General features: G+C 41.2%; 1 protein-coding gene across 8 annotated transcripts in view; it reads left to right on the plus strand.

Moving 5' to 3' along the window:
- The window catches only part of HRH1 (histamine receptor H1), a 125,112-nt gene that overhangs the window by 76,674 nt on the left and 33,650 nt on the right, over positions 1 to 14,788 (plus strand). For 5 of the 8 annotated variants that reach the window (XR_002323449.2, XM_020981041.2, XM_020981042.2 and 2 more), the window contains one exon: positions 220 to 327. The exons of 2 other annotated variants lie outside the window; for them this stretch is intronic. Coding sequence is in view for 1 of the 6 variants with exons in the window: in XM_020981045.2 (XP_020836704.2) it covers positions 220 to 327 (108 nt within the window). In the remaining 5 variants the exon portion in view is untranslated. Of the gene's footprint in view, positions 1 to 219; positions 328 to 681; positions 1,743 to 14,788 lie in introns of those variants that run through there. One more of the 8 variants, XR_002323451.2, reaches the window with a different exon arrangement.

Genomic DNA, 14,788 nt, shown 5'->3' on the forward strand with positions numbered 1-14,788 from the left:
TGAGTGTGTGTGTGTGTGTGTGTGTGTGTGTGTGTGTGTGATACTCTGCCTCATACTGTGAGACCCTGGAGCATTTGTACTCTAGTTGGTGCCTCAGAAAATCTAATTAACTCAATGTTCCTCTGGATGAATCCCAGTCTAATCTTTCAGAACTCACTCCTCTTAGTGCTCAACAGTCACTGATTCTTCATGCAAACACCTGCCTTCTCTCCTTCTCAGGTAACTGGGGTGCCGCTTATCAATAGTCACACAGAAGTATTGCTTGTTAAACGCAGACAACTTTGGGTCACGTGGAAAAGAACAGCCTGGAAGACTGGTTGTGTCCAGGTAGGAAGGACAACTGATAGAGAACCATTTGCTTGGGGATTTTTGTTCGTCTTAATCCCATTTGACCAATCCCTGATGGTTGTACAGTGATCCATTCATTAACACATCCTTCAAAATGATCAGACTGAAAGAGAGTTGATTGAATAGTTGTGTCAAAAGTGAAACTACATGGTATGGTGAGGATAGGAGAGCTGACCTGTGGTTCAGGGGACTTGATTTCTAGTACTAGCTTAATGATCGAGGGAATTGGGGGATTTGGGGGCAAATTAATTTGTCTCTCTGGCTTTTTCCCTTGTGATATCAGGCCTGTCACATTATCCTAAATCAAAGACCCTTTTCCCAATTATGATGTAGTGAGAAAAGCAGTGGACCTGGAATTAGAAGATCAAATTGTAATCCAAGGTTGAAGTTGGTGATCTGTAGTAGCACTAAAGGAGAGAGACAGAAACAGAGAAAGAGAGAGCAGAAACAGACACAGAGATGACAGTGTGCCTAGAAGAGCTACAAGGGAAACACGAAGTCTTCATCACTCACAGCTGCATAACTCTAAAGTGAGGCAGTTTGGTACAATGGAAAGCATGCTATGATGGTGTCTTCAGAGGACCTGTATTCGAATCTTGGCTCTGTGGAAGTCACTTCATCTGTTTTCAACTTCCTCCTTTGTAAAATGGAGGGATTAGAACAGATGATCTCTCAGGTTACCTTCCAACTCTGAATCCTTATAATATTTTAATGACAAAATTTTTCCCCAGTATCCAGTGTAGGAAACAGAAAAAGAGGCTCAAAAATCAATAGTTCTGTGAATTCTTCAGAAAACAAAGGGGCTGTGTGAGTTCAATGTTGATATTATTATGTCCCACAGCCTGTGGGTCCAGAGAAACCTTCATTTCTCTGACCTCCCTAGACAAATCAGCCTGCCTTCTGTTTCCCAAACTCAACATTCCATCCCTTGCCTCCACACTTTATCCCCCCAGGGTTGTGTAGCCCCACTTACAAGTTTTCACAGACCAAAGAGCTAGGTTCGTGGGGAAAAGCAGCTGCCTGCAATTTGATGGAAAGGGGATGAGATCTTACCTGGGCAGGGCAAGTGAAAGGAGGAAGAGAAGGAATCTCCAGCCAGGAAGCCTCATGGAAGGGAGAAGAGTCTAAGAAATAGGAAAGAGACTGTTTGATGAAGTAGAAAACAAGCTATATACCCCCTGAAGCAGCCAGAATCGTCATCCACAGGAGGCAAGTGGGACTGCAGCATTCAGATTGGAGGAAGGAGCTCCCTAGTAGGGGATTCTCCCCTACCCCTCAGCTTCAATGGCTAAGAAGTAGCTTTTTCTTCTGTCGTCTGCCTCCCTCTGGAAAAAAAATGTACTCCTTTGCTGTACTACTGCTCATGGTATTTTATAAATCTAATTCTCTTTTTATATATTAGTTTGTTTCCATTGTCTTTGAGTTTGCCATGACTTGAGATCAGAGAGTACTTGGAGGGTCAGTCACAAGGGGTTTTGCATTGCACAAATTGTCTATACTAAGTCCCCACAATTCTAGCATGTGAGGTTAAGACACCCCACCCGGGGGGAGGGGACAGCTAGGTGGTGCAGTGGATAGAGCACTGGTTCTGGAGTCAGGAGGACCTGAGTTCAAATCCAGCCTCAGACACATAATACTCACTACCTGTGTGACCCTGGGCAAGTCACTTAACCCTATTGCCTAGCCAAAAAAAAACCCCACCTCCCCAGGGACTATCAAGTCACAGTTTATTGGGGTTTTTTTCTTTTTTAAGAATGTTTTTCTTTCTTTCTCAATTACATGTTAAACAATTTAGACATTTCTTTTTATAATTTTTGAGTTCCCAAACTTCTCTCCCTCCTTAAGAAGCAAGCAGTTTGATATAGATTATACATGTGCAGTCAGACAAAACATATTTCCATATTAGCCCTTTGCAAAAGAGAGCACAAGACAAAAATAAAGAGTAATAAAGAAAGTTTTTAAATTATAATTCAATTTGCACTTAGACTCCATCAGTTCTTTCTCTGGAGGTGACTAGCATTTTTCATCGTAAGTCATTTGGAATTGTCTTGGATCATTGTACTGCCCAGAAGAGCTAAGTCTTTCACAGTTGATTATCCTTACAATATTGCTGTTACTGTGTACAATGTTTTCCTGGTTCTGCTCACTTCACTTTGCATCAGTTCATGTAAGTCTTCCCAGCTTTTTCTGAAACCATCCTGCTTGTCCCTTCTTATATAGAATACAGTAGTATTCCATCACAATCACATACCACAATTTGTTCAGCCATTCCCCAATTGATGGATATCCCTTCAGTTTCCAACTTTTGCCACCACAAAAAGTTCACAGTTTATTTTTTATGAATCACCCAATAACACTTCAAAACAGAACATTTGAATTTGGGGCTCCCTTAGGTTTCCCATGAAAGAATGAGCCACAAGAGCATGTGCTCAGAAGCAGTGGCTAAGTTGGGATGAGAAGGGAAAGTACAGAAAATACTGTCTTATTCCACAGTGGTGCCTACTGTTACACTCAGAATGCAGCCCCACTTCATCCTCACCTGCTAGAATCCTTGGCTTCGAGGATCATTTTGGCTATACCTACTCTGTGAAGTTTCCTGATTTCTGTAGTTAGGGCCACCTCCTCTTCAAATTATCTGATGTTTATATCAGCATAGAGGTTATATAAGCGATCAGAATGTAAGCTCTTAAGAATTCCCAGACTTATAGTTTATATAATAATAATGATAATAATAGTACTTTGAGGTTTTCAAGGCACTCTACAAATATTTCATCTTCACAGCAATTGGGAGATAAGTGCTATTATTATCTTCATTCTACATATGGGGAAACTAAGTTTAAGTGACTTGCCCAGGGTCACACAACTATTAAGTATCTGAGGATGGATTTGAACTCAGGTCTTCCTTACTTTAGTTCCAGCACATTATTCACTGAACCACTTAGCTACCTCAAGCTGGAGTCTCTCTCCTGAGCTCCAGACTCACATCACCAATTGCCTATTGGGTATTTCAAACTGGATGCCCCATAGGCATCTCCAACTCAACATGTCCAAAAATGAACTCATTCTCCTTCCCTTCACCCCCAATCCTACACTTCTCCTGAACTTTTCTCTTACTGGTAAGGGCACCATCATCTTTCTAGTTACCCCAGTCTTCCTTCAAAACTCTGCTCAAATGACCCCTTCTGAAGGAGTCCTTACACAGACTTCGCAACTGCTAGTACCTTCACCTCTAAGGTTACCTTGTATCTACTCTGTATTTATTTTCTATGTACTTGCTTATTTGTACATTGTCCCCCCCCCATTAGAAAGTAAGCTCCTTGAGGACAGGGGCTGGTTTTTATTCTTTTTTAAATCCTTAGTGCTTAGTATGGTGCCTATCAATAGTAAGCACTTAACAGATGCTTATTGACTGATTCATTGATTGAATGATAGTGACCACCTTTCATTTTGTCTTTGTACAAAAAGTCCCTAGGACAGTGGGACACATACAAGGTGCTTAATAAATGCTGGCTGATTGAATGAACATTCTAGTCCCACTGAGTGGATCAGGAGAGTCTGAAATGGAGAAAAATAACAATGATGACTTACATTTGGGAGAAGTAACTGGGGAATATATAGTAGAAGAGACCCCAAACTGGGAGTCAGTCTCAACTTGGTCATTTTGTGAATTACTTTCCCCCTTGTGATAATTGTAAACTTAAAATTTTTGAAGTTATGATTATTGTTCAATGTTATTGTTTGTCATGGATATTGCTTGATAGTATGTTTATAAAGATAGGACTCCAATATAGAGTCACTTAGGCTAAGTGTTCTTAATGCCCCTAGAAGCACAGAAGACAAACTGACAGTTTACGCTTTCCTACTGTTAATTCTATGTCAGGCAGCTAAGGCTTGCAGCTTTTGGCTTGGATGAATTCTTGACCTGCTGCAGGGGCCTGGAGTCGTCTTCCTTCTGTTACCTTAGTCAGATCTTCCCACCACTTTGTGGTCCTGATAAAGAAACCTCCCCTAGTTTCACCCAAGCCTGGTATATCAATAAGGAGCCCCTCAATAACTTTTCCACCACATCTAGGTCTGATTAGGAATGCCCCCTCCTACATCTGGCACCAATTATCTGTTCTCAACCAAGCCCAGTCTTACAGTACATAATATTGCCATCTGAACCCCAAATTTGAGCATGTTCCCTCCCCATCTTGTCTCCTTCCCCTTCAAGCTGAGATAAGTTTCTTGAATGTGCAAGGACAAGTCTGTCTTTTTATATCAGTGTATATAGGCTTAGTCTGTCTGCTCGCTGCATTACATAATGATAGAGCTCGTGATTGTATCATTTCCTGAGTACCAATTTTCTCAAAATCCCAAACCGAGATATTTGCTTTAACCTAAGACATGAGGCCAAATAAAGCACCCTGAAATCCCTTTTCTACTTCTACATTTTTTCTATGTTACTTCTGACCACATCCCACCTGTCTCCCATGTTTGTAATCTGGACCTTATCTGTGACTTTCTCCAGGGCTCAGTGTTGACCATCCCTCTCAGACCTTACCTGACATTTTGTCTTGTGGTTTTCAAACCTTCTAATGTAATCTCTTGTATTACAGCTATTGGACTAGTCAGCAACTTGAGAACAGGGAGGATGGCTTGTCTTTGTATTTCCCCTACTACCTAGTATTAGTGTCCTTTATACAGTAGGCATTTAATGATAGCTAGCATTTGTATAGTCCTTAAGATTTGCAAAGTGCCTTATATATGTTCATTTTTTTTATTTTCACAACAGACATGTGAGGTAGGTGCTTTTATTGTCCTCATTTTACAGATGAGCAAACTGAGGTAGATAAAGGTGAAGTGGCTTGCCCAGGGTCACAAAGCTAGTAAATGTCTGAGATAGAATTCTAACTCAGATCCTCTTGATTCTAAAATGTTTATTTTATTTGTTTCCTTGCATTGAAGGTGGGAAGACTTTCTGGATATTGCCACTAACTCACTGTGGAATTTTACTTCTTATCCCCACCTTATCCTTAAAATAACGAGATGAAGCTAAATAATATCTAAAGTGCTATCTGGCTCTAACATTCTAGGTTGATGTGATCTGAACAGTCTTTAATGAGGGTGGTAGCTTCCTGTAGGGGTATTTCAAGCCAGCTGACTAGACTTATGGCCTTGTGCCTTGGGCTATCTTGATGAAAGGAGAAAAGGATAAAAGACCGTTCCTGAGATGGATGGGCTACAATTCTAGGAAACTAAATGTCAGGACCTGTGTCTCCTCTTTTACTGCCAGAAGCAAAATTCCCTACTGGGTCCCCTGCCAGGCTCCCTCATTAGACTGGCATCACGTTTAGTATTACAGGCCTTCTATCCTTTCTATGCTATGGTAACAAGAGAGCCAAACGTTGGGATTCGTTATTATGCTCCATTAAGGCTAATTAAGATGTAAATTAGTACAGCTAATGAAGAAGCTAATTAGGAGGCAATTTCACCAGTGACTACTGACTGTCATCATCAGTCTTAAGTGTGTGAGATTGCAAGTGGTTAACACTCACCCAGAATGGCAACCTAACATAGTCCATAGAAAACTGGCCTCCAAGTCAGAATGTCCAGGGTTCAAACTCCACTTCTGACACACTCTGGCTTAGTGACTGAGGAACTCAGCACCCTAGGCATAGCTATAAGACAATACATTGCAGAACAATTGCCCATGTGCATTGGTAGAGGGAGTTCCCTTACCAGGCGTTCCCTATATCAGTGAAATCACAGATTCAGTCTAAGAAAGAATCAGCCGCCTCCAGAAAGCCACACTCATCCACCTTGAGCCCAAAGGCAGAGTGCAGTCTTGTAGAGAAGAATGCCATTACATCATCATCATTAAATGACAGGGTGGTCTGTTGGGAAGTTACCTAGTAAGGACATGAGCCATGGCACAAAATGGAAGAGAAATCAAAATACCTGAATTCATGTACCAACCTGGCTGGTTAGTAACTCACCATGTGACCTTGGGAAAATCATTCAACTACTCTGGACCTCCTTTTCCCTCTCTGCAAAATGAGGGTTTGCATTCCGGGGGGGGGGGAAGTTCTGCCTCTACTCTCTTCACTAGACCATCTCTAAGGTGAGTTCAAGATCTGATGTTCTACAATTCAATGATAGGTGGTCTTCTTTCCCTCTAGGAGTCCATAGTATAAAAAAGATGAGAGAGAGAGAGACCAAAGAAGAGGCAGGCAGACAGATAGATAGATGTCCATGCGTGTATGTATATACGAGGGCATACTTGGTGCACAGACCCCAATATGCCTTCTGTTTGCCAGGCATTGTGATAAACTCTGGGGATTACAAAGAAAGGCAAAAACAAAAACAAGCAAACAAAAAACACACCCCCTGCTCTCAAGGATCTCATATTATGGGGGAGACAATATGTAAACGAAATATAGACACAATAATATAATACATGTATATATGCATATATGTATATGTGGCAGAGAGATCAAAGGAGATACATACACACAGGCATGTATGCACATGCATATTACGTATATGCATACATATACACATTTTTATATGCACATATATGTATACATGTTTGTGTATGTGTGTATGTATAAATGTGTATGTTTGGGGGGGGGTGAGAGCACAGTGGATAGAGTGCTGAGCCTAGAATTAGGAAAACCTGAGTTCCAATACAGCCTTAGACACTTACTATCTACACGACTCTGGACAAGTCACTTAATGTCTGTCTGTCTACCTCCCAAGATTGTTGTTAGATGATGATATTGCAAAGCATTTCTCAAACCTTAAAATGCTCTGTAAGTGCTCTATTATATAATACATGCTATATAATTACATTGCATTATATATAATACATATCGCGTATATAAAAAGCGCAGGTTCATGGTACACAAATACACATAGCAGAGAGAGCAGGGCACGTTAGTGGTGTGGTATCTGCATCTTTGAGCCATCAGAGTCCTCTTCAAGATCAAAGACCACACTTTTCCCATGGTCTTGTATTCCTTCTGAAGTAGGACATTGGTGGTGCTCAGTGTGTGAGGGTGATTCTCCAAGTTTCCATTGATGTTTTAGCATTTGGTGGTTTCTTGTGGCCAGCACCATTTTAGTGGATGGATTTTATCCCTCCTCCATACAGATCGTCATGGGTGAGAAACTATGGAAAAAGTACTGGCCCTGGAATCAGAGCTCTTAGGTCCAAAGGGAGCCTCTGCACCTGACAAGCTGTCCACAGGTTGTGCGGCAGCCAGCTCTGAAGCTGATTATTACATTTTGTAAACTATGCAAATTAGGGCTTTATTTATTGTTTTGTTGATTGCCTAGACTTCAGAAAGTGATGTGAAAATATTAATAATGCAAATTAAATATAAAAGTTTATCATGGGTACATTTTTTTTTCAGAGAGCTAGCTGTTACACAATTATCAGCATACCTTCTGTAGGTGTGACCTTGGGCAAGCCCCTGTACTTCCCTGGACCTCAGTTTCCTCATGTATAAAATAAAGGGTTTGCACTAGATGACATGTGAGGTCCCTTCAAGTTCTCAATAAATAATTCTATGATCCTCTAATTTTGAATGTCTCTAAAGTAGAATTTCCGCTAGCAGAGAACATTGAGGGTTCTTATCATTGGTCTTTATCTTACTCAAGTTCATGATTGAAGATAAAAGAAAATGAGGACCAAGTCTAAAGCACTGCAACTCTTGACTCGCCTGAGATTAGAAATTGAATATAACCATGTCTTTAATGTTGATCCAGAGTTGAAATCTGAAACAGGCATCCATGGAACATGCCTGAGGGTCTCTCTTTCCAGAGTGGGAGCTAGCTGTACTGCTAAGATAACAAGGGCAGGTGCAATAATGTGGCCATCTCCTATTTCTTCTCCTTTTCATGATAAAATGAATGTTATCCAGACTCCACCAAAAAAGCTAGATGTTATATACTGACGTATGTAGCAATAACCCACTTCTGGGAAACTAGCCCATTTGCAAATTTAGCATCAGTAATTTATCACAACAAGTAGAAAAGCTTAATTATGACTTAGAAACCACTATATACTCCAATGGATTCATAAAATGGATTAAATTCGATAATTAAAAACAGACCTCAAAATGTACTGGTTTTAAAAAAAAAGTTAACAAGAATGGAAGGAGGATAAGCATTGGGGGAGAACCTGTTCTGTTATCAGTATGGGGAATTCCTGAAGAGGAAACTTTCCTTCTTCACACCTTAGAATCTTAGAGATGGTAAATGGTAAAAGCATTGAGAGTTTAAATGATTTGCCCAAAGTCACACCTACTAAATTTCATATTAAAATCATGAAAGCAACAAAAATTGCCATCAATATCTTTTTTGCAAAGCATATGCTGATCCATGCAAAGATGCCTCTAGGACTCTCCAGATGTGGGGCCAAATTGCCCAATCAGTACTCAAGGCACATGATTGGAAACACTTAAGGTTTTGCAGAAGTGGTTTGGCAAGCAGAAATAAACCACTCCACTTTCCTTCTGCCCTAGCCTGGGAGTCCAAACTTTTAGTACCTACGGGCTAAGGAGCCAATCCAAGCCAACAAACATTTGTTGAGGACCTACTGTGTGCAAGACATGGTGCCCCATACCAGGGATACAAAAAGAAAATGGAGAAGAGACCTTGCCCTCAAGAAACTTCTTGGGGGTACAGCAGGTAAAAAGAGAGGTACAGGAAAGACCACAAGATCATCGATCCTATGGGTTTAGTCAGAGGATTGAGATTTCAGGGATCCAGAGGATTTACAACTGAATTTTAATGAGGAATACATCAGGAAATGACTGGGTGACCTAGAGGGTAGAGATCTTAATTTGGGAATAGGAAGAGCTGCGATCAAATCCCCCCTAAGAAATTTACATCACTTCTCTGCCTCAGTTTCCTCATCTACAAAATGGGGATAATAATATTAGGGTAGTTGTGAACATTAACTGAGACAACCTACGTAAAGTGTTTTGAAAGCTTTGAAGAGCTATATCAATGATAATTATCATTATTGCTGTTGATTAATGCCTGACTTGAACCTTGAAGGAAGGTAGTGTAATGGGACGGACTGTCCAATGAACCCTTCCTTATGAGCATGTGCAGTGTACTCTGCTGATGCAATCCCCATGTGGAGCTCAGAGTATGGGCAAGTACTGTTTCAGGTCTGCTTACCACATGAAGAAGAGGAGCCTTTTGATTGGCTCAGGAGCCAGAACTGAGATGCTTACAAAAGGCACTGACAGAATGATTTGGGCCATCTTTCCTGAGGCTTCATTGGGGTGAGGAAGATGCCACACGGTGAGGGAAGTCTTGAGCCTTGATCTCCCCCCAACCCCCCAATCTGGCCATGGCAACATGGCATCTGCTCCTTTGCTTCTGTGTGTTTGTTCTTTCCTTCTCGGGTGAAGAAATATGGGACTAGGGCCTAGCATGAGGCTATAATCCGAAGGTCTGGGAACTCTGAGATGTGCCATTTCCCAGGTAAGAGATGGGAGGAGAGATCTCACTTTCCTTTGGTTTCTGAATCTCCATTTCCTGGTTTTGCACGGTCTGCCATTTTATAAAAGACCCCACAGGGTATGACTAAGTTTCCTCAGTCAATTTGAATGCTCTTCCAGCCAGATTGCTCCAGGAAGTTCTTTTCATGCTTCATCTAAAATCTTTGAGGAGTTGATTAACTCTTGTTCTGCCCTCTTTAAGGTAACTGAGCATGTTATCTCTTAATTTAAGTGGTTTGGTTGATGAGCACTCCCTTTTCACAAGAATTCTTGAGAAAGAAGAAGGAAGTTCATTCCAAACACCAGACACTGTCCTTGCAAAGGCCAAGAGGCAAGAGATTACATACTGAGTTCTGGGAACATTAAGTGGGTCAGTAAACGAAGTAACTTGAAATAAACTTGGAAAAACTAGAGCCAATTTGTGAGGGTTGTAAATGACAAGCTAAAGTGTGATCCTGAGCAACTGGGTGACATTTTTAGACTTTAGGAAACTTTTTTGGGCAGCTATGTGGAGGATGGATTGTAAGGTAGAGAGACTGGAAGTGGAGAGAAAAATTAGTAAGCTGTGACAGGACTCCAGAATGGATAAGAGGGAGGTGCTATCTCCACATCTGCAGCCTCCAAAGCCTCCCTGGCCACCACTCAGCCATGTGCCCTACTCTTGGGCTCAACACTGATCACTCCCCCACATTGGCTGCTCCACTCCCACAGGCTGTGCCATTCAGAAAAGGGTCTGGTGTTATCCTAGTTAATAGGAGAGACAAGCTTTGCCTCTAACTAGCTATGTGACTTTAAGCATCATTTAGCTTCTCTGGACCTCAATTTTCTCATCTGTCAAAGAAGGAGACTGAAGTAAATTATCTCTAAGTTTCCTTCTACTTCTAACAATCTATTAATGGATTATTTTTATATTTTGACCTTGAAATACATTTTAAGCAGGTTGGTTTTTTTTAACCCGGGTAAATAAAATAATGGAAAAAGCTTGTTTTCCATTTTTAAAGTGTTATAATTCTTTAGTCTAATAATTTTCAACTCCATTTTGTTACAAGTATGGTACCATAGTTTTGAGGAGGGGTACTTAGGGTTTTTTTTGTTTTTTTTCTAGAAAAAGCATTACAGCCTTTGATGAAAGGCTGCCAGCAAATGAGTGCCTAGTGTCTCTAAACTAGAGGGTGTTAGCCCATCACTGTATTGTGAGCTTTCAGACAAGTATCTCTGCTGTTAAACCATTTTTTTTGCCTGCCACCTAGTGTCTGGCCCAGGGATGAGGAACCTTCGGCCTCAAGGCCACATGTGGCCCTCTAGATCCTCAAGTGCAGCTCTTTGACTGAATCCAAACTTCACATTCATTCTCAGCATTCCATTTCTGTGAAATTTGGATTCAGTCAAAGGGCCGCACTTGAGGATCTAGAGGGCCACATATGGCCTTGAGGCTGAAGGTTCCCCACCCCAAGTCTGGCCATTAGCTTCAGGATACCGAATTTCATTTTTCACAGAGTAGTTGCCCTTGGACTGACTTCTTAGCAAGTTGCAGCCCCCTCTGCTTTCTAGAGCCCCTTCAGGAAATGGTCCAGGCCTGAAAACACCGCTCTGTCCCCAAATCATTGTGGGATCCCGTCTTCAGATTCAGCCAGTCCTAAAGTTCTGAAGGATTGTTGGGAGTGGATCAATTTTAGAAAATCCAGGGGAAGCATAGAACCAGCTCAACTATCCCCGCTATTCCCCTAGAATGAGAGGGCATTATCCTCCTCCCCTCCTCCCCACCCCCTTCACAACATACACACAAAAGCAGTTATTCAATTCTGAGATAACCTGAGCCAGTCCTGAACAACAAAAGAGAATCTGGAGATCCAGACAGCAAATTCAGGGAGGATATGAGTTACCTCAGGAAAAGTGGTTAATTCAAAGTGGTCAGAATCAAAACTAGAGGTCCACTGCATCATGTTTAGTTTCATTCTTAGAATGTAAGCTCCCTGAGGGCAGGAACTATTTAGGGCAGGGGTTCTTAACCTGCGGTCATAACTCTCTCTCTCTCTCTCTCTCTCTCTCTCTCTCTCTCTCTCTCTCTCTCTCTCTCCTCTCTCCTCTCTCTCTCTCTCTGTCTCTCTCTCTCTCTCCATATGTATACACATACATATATGTATGTGTATATACACACGATACATATATGTATGTGTATAAATATCATGCATATGTATTGCTAACTTTCAATATAATTGGGTTTTCATACAATCCTCTGTTTTATTTTATGCATTTAAAATCATTCTTCTGAGAAAAAGTGCATAAGCTTTATCAGACTGCCAAAGAGGATCATGACACATAAAAACAGGTTACTAACCCCTGGTTCAGGGTTTTTTTGCCTTTGTATTTCCAGTGCCTAGAATAATATCTTGTACCTATGTTGTTTTGAACTTGTGATTTCACTGGTATGTGGAAATTTCCAATGAGGAAACTTCCTCTACCATTGCAGAATGGCACTTATACTTTATTTTCTAGTCTTACAGAGTGGAGAAGGGGGGGGGGTTAAGAAGGAGGGGGAGAATAAAAGGTGAAATGACTTGTCCAGGGTCACACAGCCTACATATGTTAGAGAGAGAATTTAAACCCAGGTCTAAGACTGGCTCTCTATCTCCTATTCTGAGCTGCCTCTCCCTCTTCACACCACCTTGCACAAAGTAGGTGTGGAAAAATATTTATTGGATGGAACTGAATGACTGGACTAGTCTCAGGTTTTAGCTATACAGATGTTCCACTTTAAAAGTGCAGGGTTTCTAGTTACACCCCTTTAGATGTGGAAACTAAAACCCAAGAGTTTATTCAACTCATTTCAACACAACAAATGTTTATAAAGCACCTACTATGTGCATGGCAGGGGTGATAAGTCTTCAGCGAACAAAGAAGAAAATTAAATAGTACCTGCCTTCAAGGAGCTTATGTTCTGCAAAGAGGGAAGGGATAAGAAGGAGACACAATGTATACAGAGGAATAAAAAAATTTGAGATAACAAATAAGAGTGTTAGGCATTGACCTTGCAAAGGCAGTGGCAGACAAGCTGGGCTTTAAAGGGAGTTAGTGACTAGAGATTCTTAAAGGCACATTCCAGACATGGGGGAACAGGCTTTGCAAAAAAAAATATATATATATATATGTCTGGGGAATAGCTAGAAGGCCAATCTGGCTAGAATGTGAAATATGTGTGAAGGTAGGCTGCAGTGAGGTTTTTAAATACCAGGCAGGCAAAGGATTTTGCATTTTATCCTAGAAATATTTGAGGTCTACTGAAGATTATTGAAGGGAGGGTGGGGGCGTGGTCAGATTTGGGGTTTAGGAGTATTGATATCAATAGTTTTTTGTTTTAAGACCAATCTCACCCATGCTGGAAGTATAGCAGTCACTCAGCAGCCTGATCCCAATAGTGACCAGCATGAAAGCTTTGACCTGCCCAGTTTTTAAAAATTCTGGCCAGTTGGCCCCTCCTTGGACAGTCCAGTGGCCTTACACTTCCAGGAGCTCACCATATTGGTGCCAGGCTTAGTGAAGACACACAAGATGTCAACCGGCCTTATCCTCCCCAACATCAGGGATTCCAAGTATTTTCCCCCATTCCTGGCCCCCAAATCAAGTTTATGTGAATTACCTGAAATGTTATACATAGAATTTATGGGTTTTCATGACATCATCCTCTCTTTCTGCCTATCTGACCATTCCTTCTCAGTCTCCTTCCATAGCATTTCCCTTAAACATGGAGATGTCCCAGAATTCTATCCTGAACCCTCTTCTAGTCTCCCTACATTCACTCACCACCCGCACAAGTTCCCGAGTTCAATTAATTAAATTAATTAATTTAATTAAATAAATAAAAAATAATTAACTCCCAAATCAATATCTAATCTCTCTCCTGAACGTTGGTCTCACAGCACCTACTGCCCATTGGATGTTTCAAACTTGATTTCCCATAGACAAATCAAATTCAACATTATCCTAAACTAAACATCATCTTTCCCTCCAAACCCTTCTCCCTTTCCAATTCTCTACTGCCCTAAAGAAACCATCCTTCCAGTCACTCAGGTTAGCAACATTGGCATTATCCTCGATGCCACATTGGCCCTCACCCTACGTACCCATCCAATTCTGCAACATCCCTCTGATCAGCCCCCCTCCTCTCTATTCACACAGACATCCATCTGGTGTAGGCTGCCATCTTGTTTCACCTGGACTACTGCAAAAGCTTCCTAACTGGTCTCCCTCTCTCAAGCTGATCCCCTCTCCAATCCATCTCAGCTACCCAAGTGATTTTCCTAAAATGTCACTCCCCTACTCAATAAATTCCAGTGGCTCTATTGATTCAGGATAAAAAACCTTCTCTTTAGCTTTTTGAAAACCTTCATAGCCTAGCCCTGAACTATTATTCCAACCCTATTCTATATTACATCTCTTCCAGAAAAACTGGCCCAACATTAAATTTCTCATCTCTGCACCTTTGAGAGACTTCTTTCTCTCATGCCTAGAACACACTCTCACCTCATTTCTTCTCTTAGTATCCTATGGTTCCTTCAAAACTCTGCTCAAATGATACCTCCTATGTAAAGCCTTTCCTGATTCCTTTCCCTTCTCCATCAGGTAGTGTCATCCCCTACAAAAAAAAAAAAGTGTATTGTATATATTTCTGTATGTGTCTTGTGTATTCGTGTGCATATTGTCATCCCTACGGAATGTAAGTCCCTTGAGGATAAAGATTGTTTCATTTCTTCATGTTTCTAGCTCCTTGTACATAGTAAGTGATTAATAAATGCTAAGTAGCACAGCGGATAGAGTACCAGGCCTGGAGTCAGGAAGACTTATCTTCTTGAGTTCAAATCTGGCCTCAGAAGCTTACTAGCTATGTCACCCTGGGCAAGTCAGTTAACCCTGTTTTCTTCAGTTTCCTCATATTTAAGGAG

This window comes from Phascolarctos cinereus, unplaced genomic scaffold (genome assembly GCF_003287225.1).
Source record: "Phascolarctos cinereus isolate Bilbo 61053 unplaced genomic scaffold, phaCin_HiC Scaffold_4;HRSCAF=312, whole genome shotgun sequence".
Taxonomy (NCBI): Eukaryota; Metazoa; Chordata; class Mammalia; order Diprotodontia; family Phascolarctidae; genus Phascolarctos; species Phascolarctos cinereus.